The following is an 11,627-nucleotide window of genomic DNA, read 5'->3' as shown; positions in this document are numbered from 1 at the left end:
TGCAGTAGTATAAAAAAAATTCGCAGGCCAATGCAGGAGATGCAAGAGATGCGGGTTTGATCCCTGGGTGGGGAAGATCCCCCAAAGGAGGAAATGGCTGGAGTCCCTGGGATGGCAAAGAGTCAGACATGACTGAGTGACTGAACACACACATACACATGGAAGAGAAAGCCAGGAGGCAGGAAGAGCATTGTTACAGCCCTGGCAGAAATGAAGGAGCAGAAGGACGATGGGAGAAAGCATCATCAGGGGAGAGGTGGGAGGAAAGTGGACACTGAAAGAACAGGTCCTCCCACCTCTGCCCTTATAATGCTTCCTCCCATCATCCTTCTGCCCCTCGTCTCTGCCAGCGCTGTGACAATGTTCTTCCACGTGGTATTCCTGCCTCCTGACTTTCTCTTCTATGTGTGTGTTCAGTTGCTCAGTCGTGTCCGACTCTGCAATCCCTCAGGTGTGACTATTTTGCCTAATATTTTTCTTTTTTTTTTTAAGTACCAAGGATCTTTATTCTTAGGTCTTATATTTAATCTGTGGCTGCAGATAATATGTCACTATTTAGAGAATAAAAGGTCCCATTATCTTCATTCAAGTCTTCAGCCACAAAGTTACACCTTATTCTCATACAAGATAAGGGTTGGTAGGGGATTAAGGAGGTACACTGAGGATAAAAGCAAAAGGGAACAAACACTTTTACAAGCATATCGTCCCAGTTACTGTGAAGGTTACGTTTCAGGTTAATTTACAAAAGTAGTGACAGAACCATGATTTCAGTGAAAATCAACACGTTATACCTTTTAAAAAACCAGAAATACTACATCAGGCAAGCATGCGAAATTCAGAGTATAAAAAAACGCAAGGGCTAGCTGCCCAAACAGGTATTTCCCTCAGAAAGAGGGATTTGAAAATGCTGCACAGAACCAAAGGAATTAGAAGCTGAATTAGCACACCCATTTCCTCAGTTTATATATGAGGCAAGTGGGCAGACATTAACTGGTAAAGCTTACTCAGCCAGATTAACAATGTATAGACATCCAATTCCTGGTGCTATCTGCAACTACATGTATCTAAAATACAAGAAGGTAAATATCCAGAATACATCAAACCCACTGATTTAAAGAAAACATTTCAAGGGAGGGGGTGAAGTTGTTATTATAGCATAGCAGCACATTACACATATTTAAGAGAGTAAATGGAAAGAAATAATCTCTTAATGCTCAGTTTTGATCAACACAAGTTTCCAGCCAACTTTCTGATGTAGAGCAAAACAAGTATATTCTTCAGTTTTCTTCTACATTTTTTGGGGCCTATCTTTCAAAACTGAGCACCGGGTATTTTTAATGGAAGTAATGGGATGTTATACATACATTCTAATCACACATTTTAAGAATAAACAAAATGCATATTTCAGTAATTCATAGTGTATTTATAAAATGAAAAGCTCTCTATCAAAATACACTTTCCACTGGGAAAAATAAATAAAACAGACAAATGGATCTACACAAAGTAAAAATTAACTTTGGTAGACTTCACTGTGGAGGACAGTCCATAACAAGCTTATCTGCCCTTACTCCCCCAGAGCCGATCATCTTCTGAGTTAAGATTTTAAAAATATGTTTTAATTGAGATCATTATGTTGACATTTGTTTCTCATTCCACATCATCTTCAGCCAAGCCCTGAGCACTTACAATTCTCTAATTGTTGGGAGCTTAGTCAGAAGCATCTGGAACACTGGTGGCGGAAGAGTTTGTTGCCACACTTGCAGCACCTGCTGTGGCTGTCCACACACAGCAATCGCATTTGTCAGATGGTCCACACCCTTCTCATACTCACCTTGAGCTAGTAATTCTTCACCAAGCTGTATTTCTTCTAGAAAGAATTTCTGAACGGCTTCAGCATCTTTAAGGTCAGGTAACTTGAAAAGCCCAGCTCTCTCCTTGGCAAGCTTCTGTTTTCTTTCTTCGTTCTCGCAGCCTGTTCTTGAAGTTGGGGTCACTCCGTCTCGTGCGGTCCAAGTAAATGCAGTAACCGATGAAAAGGGCCCCGCACACGCCAGCGGCGATGGCGCTGTTCCGGCCCACCATCTTCTCTCCACCGAGGAGCCGGGTCGGCTGCGGCGGGGCCCGCAAAGAAGCCGTTGACTGCGAAGCCTCGGATCCGAGTGCCCTAATATTTTTCTAGTATGTATTGAAGGGCCTTCCCTGGTGGCTCAGATGGTAAAGAGTCTGCCTGCAATCGACTGGGGTTCGATTCCGGGGTGGGGGAGATCTCCTGGAGCAGGAAATGGCAACCCACTCTAGTATTCTTGCCTGGAAAATCCCGTGTATGGAGAAGACTGGTGGGGTACAGTCCGTGGGGTTGCAAAGAGCCGAACAGACTAAGTGACTAACACACACACACATGTCTTGAACTTGCTTTGGGACTTTTGAGGCTATTCAAAGAGCTTGACATCTACTTAGAAAAACAAGACCTACACACAGGAGGAATCAAAGGAATATTTTTAGAGTAACAGAGTGAAAAAATTGAGAGCCTCAGGCCTAAGCGGTGCCTCTGTGAACCTTGTCTGACCAGAAGGTCACTAGATTCTACAACTGGTAGATGCTGTGCATGTTCAGGTAGGCAGTGAGGTCATGAGGTGTGTGAAGTCTGATGGCCACCCCGACTGCACACTTGGTACCTCCGTTATCAGTGAGAGAACTGCTGCAGGTTGGAGTTGGAAGGAACTCTGGAGATCTTTGACACCATCCTGTTCTTTTCTCGTCTTCCCATTTTATGGAAGAGGAAACTGAGACCCAGAGAGGGAATTGGAGTTGTCCAAGATCATGTAACTAGTTTGGATCAGCAGTGGGATCAGAACCCAGGTCTGCAGATGCAGAACCTGTGTCTCTCAAATGCTGCTTCTCTCTTGTACCCCAGGAGGTGCAAGAGAGCCTGTCAAAGCCTCTGTTGACAGAAGCCAGCACTTCCTCATTCTAGGAGTGATAGACAGAATGGCTGTTGCTAGGTGAACAGCCATTTTATCTTCTGTTACTTCCTTTGCAAGGTTATGTTGTAATATTGTCCACAACAGCAAGCCCAGACACTTAAACAAAACAACAACAAAACATTCGTACATGTCTTCTAGTGATCAGTGTGAGTAATGGTCTTTGATGCTACAGAGCTCATCTTGGGAACGATAAAATAGGACACCATGACCTTTATTCCTCCTTAGCCTCATAGCCAAAACATAAATCTGCAGGCGCAGGTGAGAGGCATTGTAACAGTCTGGAAAATCTGGAAGCTGGGAAACCTAGGTTTCTTGCATTAGACACCACCTTCTTGGGTTTCCTTGGGCAGGTCTTGTCCACTGCCTGGGCCCATTTCCTCATCTAAACAATGAGTTCTCAGTGATATCTGGGGTCCCCTTTCTCCCTTGCTCTCCCCCTCTATAAACTCTACTTCTTTGCTTAAAGCAGAAATAGGGCATGATTGTGAAAGGAGAGAGGAAGAAAATGTGGAAGTGCGTATAGTTCAATGCTTTTTAAACTCTAGCTTTATTCATTAAACAAATATTTACTGAGTATCAATTTATACCAGGCACTTGGGCATTTTTTGGCTAAAATGAGATAAGACCCCACCAGTGAATAAAGAACGGCATGTCCCAAGTTTAAGGAGTCACATAAGTTCAGTTCAGTTCAGTCACTTAGTCATGTCCAACTCTGCGACCCCATGAATCATAGCATGCCAGGCCTCTCTGTCCATCACCAACTCCTGGAGTTCACTCAAACTCATGTCCATCGAGTCGGTGATGCCATCCAGCCATTTCATCCTCTGTCGTCCCCTTCTCCTCCTGACCCCAATCCCTCCCAGCATCAGAGTACTTTCCAATGAGTCAACTCTTTGCATGAGGTGGCCAAAGTATTGGAGTTTCAGCTTCAGCATCAGTCCTTCCAATGAACACCCAGGACTGATCTCCTTTAGGAAGGACTGGCTGCATCTCCTTGCAGTCCAAGGGACTCTCAAGAGTCTTCTCCAACACCACAGTTCAAAAGCATCAATTCTTCAGTGCTCAGCTTTCTTCACAGTCCAACTCTCATATCCATACATGACTACTGGAAAAACCATAGCCTTGACTAGATGGACCTTTATTGGCAAAGTAATGTCTCTGCTTTTGAATGTGCTATCTAGGTTGCTCATAACTTTCCTTCCAAGGAGTAAGCATCTTTTAATCTCATGGCTGGAATCACCTGCAGTGATTTTGGAGCCCAGAAAAATAAAGTCTGACACTGTTTCCACTGTTTCCCCATCTATTTCCCATGAAGTGATGGGACCAGATGCCATGATCTTCATTTTCTGAATGTTGAGTTTTAAGCCAACTTTTTCACTCTCCTCTTTCACTTTTGTCAAGAAGCTTTTTAGTTCCTCTTCACTTTCTGCCATAAGGGTGGTGTCATCTGCATATCTGAGGTTATTGATATTTCTCCCTGCAATCTTGATTCCAGCTTGTGCTTCTTCCAGCCCAGTGTTTCTCATGATGTACTCTGCATAGAAGTTAAATAAGCAAGGTGACAATGTACAGCCTTGATGTACTCCTTTTCCTATTTGGAACCAGTCTGTTGTTGCATGTCCAGTTCTAACTGTTGCCTCCTGACCTGCATATAGGTTTCTCAAGAGGCAGGTCAGGTGGTCTGGTATTCCCATTTCTTTCAGAATTTTCCACAGTTTATTGTGATCCACACAGTCAAAGGCTTTGGCATAGTCAATAAAGCAGAAATAGATGTTTTTTGGGAACTCTCTTGCTTTTTCCATGATCCAGCGGATGTTGGCAATTTGATCTCTGGTTCCTCTGCCTTTCCTAAAACCAGCTTGAACATCTGGAAGTTCATGGTTCACGTATTGCTGAAGCCTGGCTTGGAGAATTTTGAGTATTACTTTACTCCAGGTGTTTCTTGACTTCCTAGTTTTGCATTCCAGTCCCCTATAATGAAAAAGACATCTTTTTTGGGTGTTCGTTCTAAAAGGTCTTGAAGGTCTTCATAGAACCGTTCAACTTCAGCTTCTTCAGTGTTACTGGTTGGGGCATAGACTTGGATTACTGTGATATTGAATGGTTTGTCTTGGAAACAAACAGAGATCATTCTGTCGCTTTTGAGATTGCATCCAAGTACTGCATTTCAGACTCTTTTGTTGACCATGATGGCTACTCTATTTCTTCTAAGGGATTCCTGCCCGCAGTAGTAGATATAATGGTCATCTGAGTTAAATTCACCCATTCCAGTCCATTTTAGTTCGCTGATTCCTAGAATGTCAACGTTCACTCTTGTCATCTCCTGTTTGACCACTTAAAATTTGCCTTGATTCATGGACCTAACATTCCAAGTTCCTATGCAATATTGCTCTTTACAGCATCGGACCTTGCTTCTATCACCAGTCACATCCACAACTGGGTATTGTTTTTGCTTTGGCTCCATCCCTTCATTCTTTCTGGAGTTATTTCTCCACTGATCTCCAGTAGCATATTGGGCACCTACTGACCTGGGGAGTTCCTCTTTCAGTATCCTATCATTTTGCCTTTTCATACTGTTCATGGGGTTCTCAAGGCAAGAATACTGAAGTGGTTTGCCATTCCCTTCTCCCGTGGACCACATACTGATGGTAGTAACATAAATTTGTGCAACCACTGTGGAAAATAGAATAGAGATTCCTCAAAAAACTAAAATAGAGCTCTCACATGATTCAGCAATTCCTCTCCACTAATCCAAAAAGATACATGAGCCCCAATGTTCATAGCAGCATTATTTACAGTAACTGGAAGCAACCTAAATGCCCATCAACAGATGAATGGATAAAGAGGCTGTGGAATGGAACACCACCCAGTCATGAAAAAGAATAAATTCCTAGCAGGTGCAACAACATGAATAAACCTGGAGGCTATTATGCTAAGTAAATAAGCCAGACAGAGAAACATGAATAGTACATATGTTATCACTTATGTGTGGAATCTAAACAAACAAACAAATAAAAACAAACATAAACAAAAAAAATGAACATAACAAAACAAAAACAGACTCACAGTCATAGAGAACAAACTAGTAATTACTGGTGGGAAGAGAGAAGCGGGGAGGGACAAGAGGAGTTGGGGTTAAAAGGTACGAACTACTATGTATAAAATAAATAAGCTACAAGGATATATTGTACAACACAGGGAATATAGCCAATATTTATAATAAATTAATGGAATTTTTTTTTTGTCTAGAAAAATGTTGACTCATTGTTTTATACCTGAAACTAATGTAGTAATAACATTGGAAATCAGCTATACTACAAATGAAAAAAAAAAAAGACACCCAGAAATAAAGAATGGGGAAAGGCCATGTGAAGATAGAGACAGAGGTAGGAGTTATGCTGCCACAAGCCAAGGGACACCAGGAGCTGCCAGAAGTTGGAAAAAGTGAGGAAGTGTCCACCCACTAGGGGCGTCCCAGGCGGCTCAGTGCTAAAGAACCTGCCTGCCAATACAAGAGATGCAGGTTTGAACCCTGGGTCAGGAAGATCCCCCGGAAAAGGAAATGGCAACCCACTCCAGTATTCTTGTCTGGGAAATCCCATGGACAGAGGAGCCTGGTGTGCTACAGTCCATGGGGATGGCAAAAGAGTTGGACACAACTTAGCGACTAAACAACAGCATCCTTCCCGTGAAACTTTGGAGACAACATGGCCCTGTTGACGCTCGATTAGTTTCTAGAGTCCAGAACTGAAAGAATAAATTTCTATTGTTATAAGGCACTCGGTTTGTGGAAAGTTGCTGCAGAAAGTTAATATAGGGCACAAAATGAAGTATGTTGAGACATAACGATAAGGTTGCAGCAATTTGCTGTTGCTGCTAAGTTGCTTCAGTTGTGTCTGACTCTGTGCGACCCCATAGACAGCAGCCCACCAGGCTCCCCTGTCCCTGGGATTCTCAAGGCAAGAACACTGGAGTGGGTTCCCATTTCCTTCTCCAATGCATGAAAGTGAAGAGTGAAATTGAAGTGGCTCAGTCATGTCTGACTCTTAGCGACTCCATGGACTGCAGCCTACCAGGCTCCTGCGTCCATGGGATTTTCCAGGCAAGAGTACTGGAGTAGGGTGCCATTGCCTTCTCCAAATTTGCTGTTATGAAAATTTAATATTATTATTAGATTTATTAAGTCATATTACCACTTATACTTTATACATATTTGTCACTATTAGACTTATTGAAGTCTGATTATTATTTGTAGGCTTGTTTATTATTACTATCTGAATCAAGCATAATTTGACTGAACTGGGCCAAGAAGTTAGTGGTAAAGAGGGTAGGCTTAGCAGTCAAACAGAACTGGGTTGAAAACCCCAGCTTTGGGTACATATCAGTAGTGTGATTTCAGTCAAGTGATTTTTGCCTCTTAGAGATTGTCCTAAATCGGTAAATTGCGGCCACCAAACCCTCTTCATCAGATTATTGTGAGACTGAGATTCCCCATTTAAAACCACTTAGCCCAGGAACTTCCCTAGTGGCCCAGTGGCTAAGATTCTGCACACCCAATGCAGGGGTCCGGGATTCAATCCCTGGTCAGGGAATTAGATTCCACATGCCACAACTAAGAGATCCCTAGTGCCACAGTGGAGCTGGAAGATCCTGTGTGTCTCAACTAAGACGCACCACAGCCAAATAATTTAAAATACATAAAAGCACTTAGCCCAGTGCCTGGCACATAGTAACATCTCAATAAATGCCAGTCAACTCATGACCAAAGCACATAGTAGGTCTACCCTACCTAAAATTGCCTCAAATAATCTCTCTTCCACAACCTTGATGATTTCTTTCTTTGTACCACCATCAACTTTCTTTCTTCACTGGGTCTATTCCCAGCAGAATGTAGAATATGAGCCCCATTAGACAGGGGCAGAGTCTCATTTATGGCTGGACATCCAGGCTCTAGCACAGAGCCTAGTGTGTATTGGTGAGATGGTTGGATGAATGAATGAATGGAGAACACTTTGTCTTGTAAATATTAAATGAAGACACGTTTAATCAATACATTTCCTTTTATTCTATCTGTAGTCCCAAATAATTGCATCAGAATTCTTATGCATCCTCCTTACCATCAACAATTTCTCCTGCCTACTGCTTTAAGCCCCTTTGGTAGGAATCCAGCCTCCCTGATAATGTAAAACATGGGTATCCTGGGATCTTCAAAAGCATGGGGCTGAATCCTTGCTGGAGCTGATGGACTGTGGGACATGAGCCCTATGCTTGTCACATGGTAAGGGAATTTCCCCCTCCTCCCACTTGCTCTGTTTATTATTTATTATAGGGTTCAGGTGGTAGAGGAGACAAAGGGTCTGAATCAAGGGATGGCTGGGAACAATTCGGGGATTTATAAAACCTTTGTGTATATCTTCCTTTTTCTTGGAGTTGGATTAGGCTGGCACACTGCCTGCTTCCAGTGGTACCACCAAAAAGGACTTAGCAAGACCAACAGAATTCTCTGAAGATTCTGCATGCCAAGCGATCCCAGCCTCCTCTGTATTCCCCAGGTCCCTAGGAGACACTGTGATTGTGGGTGGGGATTATCAGGGTGTCAGAGAGGGCCACTGCCCTAATAATAAGATGCTCTGAACTGGAGACTTGTCAGTTACCTTTGCAAGAGGTGGATCGACATCCTTGATCCTCGTCGCATTTTAGTTCTTGGCCCTCTGTGGGAAGGGTGACCTTCAGGTAGGGCCTTTCATAGCTCTAGAACCAAGGAGGCCCCTAACAATTAAGCAGGAAGAAGGGCTGGCCAGCCATCCCATCTGATATCCTGAGATCCCAGGAGAATTATTCATTCTTCCCAGATCTCCTCCAGGTCCCTCATTGCTGAGCGTGAAAGCTCCACCTGGCTCCTGGGGTCTCTGGAGAATTCAGGCACTAAGCTGTTTTATTGGGAAGGTTGTTCTGACCTGCACTGAGCCTGTCCCAAGCCGCCTGCCTCCTGCCCACCTTGCCTCCCCTCACAGGGCCTGACTACCCAATAGACTGTGATCAGGTCATGCAGACAGGCATGACCAGGCTACCTTCCAGGGGTCAGTACCAACACTCAGTGGAAAGGGCTAAGTGTCCAGGCCTCTGGGTCTGGTTCAAGTCAGATGAGAGGATCAAGGCCACTCTTCCTCCTCCGGGGAGTGAAATGACTTCTGACTTGGCTGATTTCATAATGTGAAAAAGTGATCACATCAGTGATCAGAGCTCATCAGGCCAGGATAGCTCTCTGGAATCTAGCCCGGGGGTGGTTTTCACATCAGCCTCTGTCTCAGTGACTGAGGACCTGGGGATCTCTCCTTTTCCTTCTGGCCCAAGGCCCCTCACGCACTTCTTCCAGCGGGCCAGGCGGTGATGGGCAGAGGACCGGATCTCCCCACTCCGCAGGGCATAGATAATGGGGTTGACCATGGAGTTGACAAGGCAGAGCAAGGAGCAGAAGGCAAAGACCTTCTTGACCTGGTCGCTTAGCCTGGCACCCAGGCTGTAGACCATGAGGGCCAGTACCGGGAACCAGAATATGAAGAGCACAGCTAGGAGCATCCCCAGGGTCTTAGCCAACCGCACATCCAGCCGCATCCGGGCCATTCCAGACAGGTGTCTGTCCCGGTGCTCAGCCAAGCTGGCTACGTGCTGGTGGGCCTTCCAGAGGACATGCGCGTAGGTGTAGATGATGCCGGCAAAGAGGGCCGCGATAAACAGGAGCCAGCCCAGCAGATAGTCGTTGGGGATCAGGGGGAAAAGCTCAGAGCAGGGCCTGGGGCAGCAGGTCCATCCCATGAGGGGCAGGTAGGACACCAATGCGGCGAGCACCCACATGATGCCCAGGGTCACCAGTGCCCTCCTGCGGGTGAGTAGAGCTTTGTAGGTAGGCGGGTAGCGCAGACAGAGGTAGCGGTCGATGGCAGTCAGCAGCAGGCTGCCTAGGGAGGCCGTGAAGGTCAGAGTCACGCTGCCGATCTTCAGCAGGAAGACAGCTTTGGAATCCACGCCATCAAAGACGTGAAAATGTACAAAGCTGGAGGCAAAGACCACACTGGCCAGAAAGTCGGCCCCAGCCAAGCTGCCAATGAACAGGTAGGAGGGCTTCTTGCGGAGCCGGTGTGAGGACACGATGAGGTAGAGAACAACCAAGTTCTCCAGGGCGCTCAGCAGGCCCAGGAGGGTGCACAGCACCGCGATCGCGATCTTCTGGGGACCGCTCAGGATCATGTACTCCTTCATGGGGTTGAAATTCAAGCCATCGCTGGAGCCATTGGCTGCCTCTATCTTCAGGCATATCTCCATGGGGTGGGTCCCTGGGCTTCTGCTGGGCTTGCCAAGAAGTCTTTGCTGTAGCACAAGAAGAAGAGATGAGTCTTTTTCATCAGTGCAATGACCTCACACGATCACTGCCAAGTCGATTCAGTCGTGTCCGACTCTAACTCTAGCCAAACTCTTCACCCGAGCTGATGGATCATATCTGTTGCTCTCTGCGTGTCCCTAGTGTCTCAGACCATAAAGAATCTGCCTGCGATGCAGGAGACCTAGGTTCCATCCCTGGGTGGGGAAGATCCCCTGGAGAAGAGCAAGGCAACTCACTCCAGTATTCTTGCCTGGAGAATCCCATGGACAGAGGCGCCTGGTGGGCTACAGTCCACGGGGTGGCAAAGAGTCGGACACGACTTTGTGGCTCACACTGTCACTTTGGCACTTTCTCTCTGTTTTACCCTTTCTCCATCCTAGTGAGGATATACTAGGTCTGTACTGGTTGCCTTAGGAGAGGCATGTGGGAATTCAAGAAGCTGAAAAAGTGAAAAAAGTGAAGTCGTTCAGTCATGTCTGACTTTTTGCGACCCCGTGGACTGACCCCTGTCCATGGAATTTTCCAGGCAAGAGTATTCCAGGCAAGGTTGCCATTGCCTTCTCCAGGGGATCTTCCCCACCCAGGGATCAAACCCAGGTCTGCTGCATTGCAGGCAGACACTTTACCATCTGAGCCACCAGGAAAGTACATCAAGCCAAGGTGGCCTGCAAACTATATGATCTCACATATATGTGGAACTAAAAAAAAAACAAAATTAATTCAAAGATACAGACACTAGCTTGGTGGTTGCCAGAAGCAGGGATTGGTAGGAGGGTGGTGTGGATGAAATGCCTGAAGGTAGTCAAAGGTACAAGCTTTCAATTATAAAAATGTCTTGGGGATAGTTACTAATACTATATTTGAAAGCTGCTAAGAGAATAGATCTTGAAATTCCTCATCATAAGAAAAAAATTGCAACTGTGTAATAATAAGGAAATGGCAACCCACTGCAGTACTCTTGCCTAGAAAATTCCATGGATGGAGGAGCCTGGTGGGCTACAGTCTATGGGGTCGCAAGGAGTCGGACACGACTGAGCGACTTCACTTTCACTTTTCAGTGACTTATTACGGTGATCATTTCCCAATATGTACAAATATGAAATCATCATGTTGTACACCTGGAGATAGTATTATGTCACATGTGAATTATACCTAAATAAAATAAAATAAGAAATAAAAGTGACTTGCAAGCTTTTTGGGTTTAAGCAAAAAACTACGCTAAAGGCTTCATTTTGAAAGTATGGACATGGGGTCGCAAAGAG

General features: G+C 45.1%; 1 protein-coding gene and 1 pseudogene across 1 annotated transcript in view; both read right to left on the bottom strand.

The window, feature by feature from the left end:
- Positions 1 to 1,402: 1,402 nt before the first annotated feature.
- Positions 1,403 to 2,173, bottom strand: LOC102398041 (annotated as a pseudogene).
- A 5,852-nt stretch (positions 2,174 to 8,025) lies between these two features.
- CNR2 (cannabinoid receptor 2) overlaps positions 8,026 to 11,627 on the bottom strand; it is a 37,566-nt gene continuing 33,964 nt past the window's right edge. Inside the window, exon 2 of the mRNA XM_006077959.4 lies at positions 8,026 to 10,352. Within this exon, the coding sequence (XP_006078021.1) occupies positions 9,222 to 10,352 (1,131 nt within the window). The 3' untranslated portion in view covers positions 8,026 to 9,221. The remainder of the gene's footprint in view (positions 10,353 to 11,627) is intronic.

Source organism: Bubalus bubalis, chromosome 2 (assembly GCF_019923935.1).
Source record: "Bubalus bubalis isolate 160015118507 breed Murrah chromosome 2, NDDB_SH_1, whole genome shotgun sequence".
Lineage (NCBI taxonomy): Eukaryota > Metazoa > Chordata > Mammalia > Artiodactyla > Bovidae > Bubalus > Bubalus bubalis.
The sequence above is the reverse complement of the archived record's forward strand: the minus strand, read 5'-3'. Positions and strand labels throughout refer to the sequence as shown.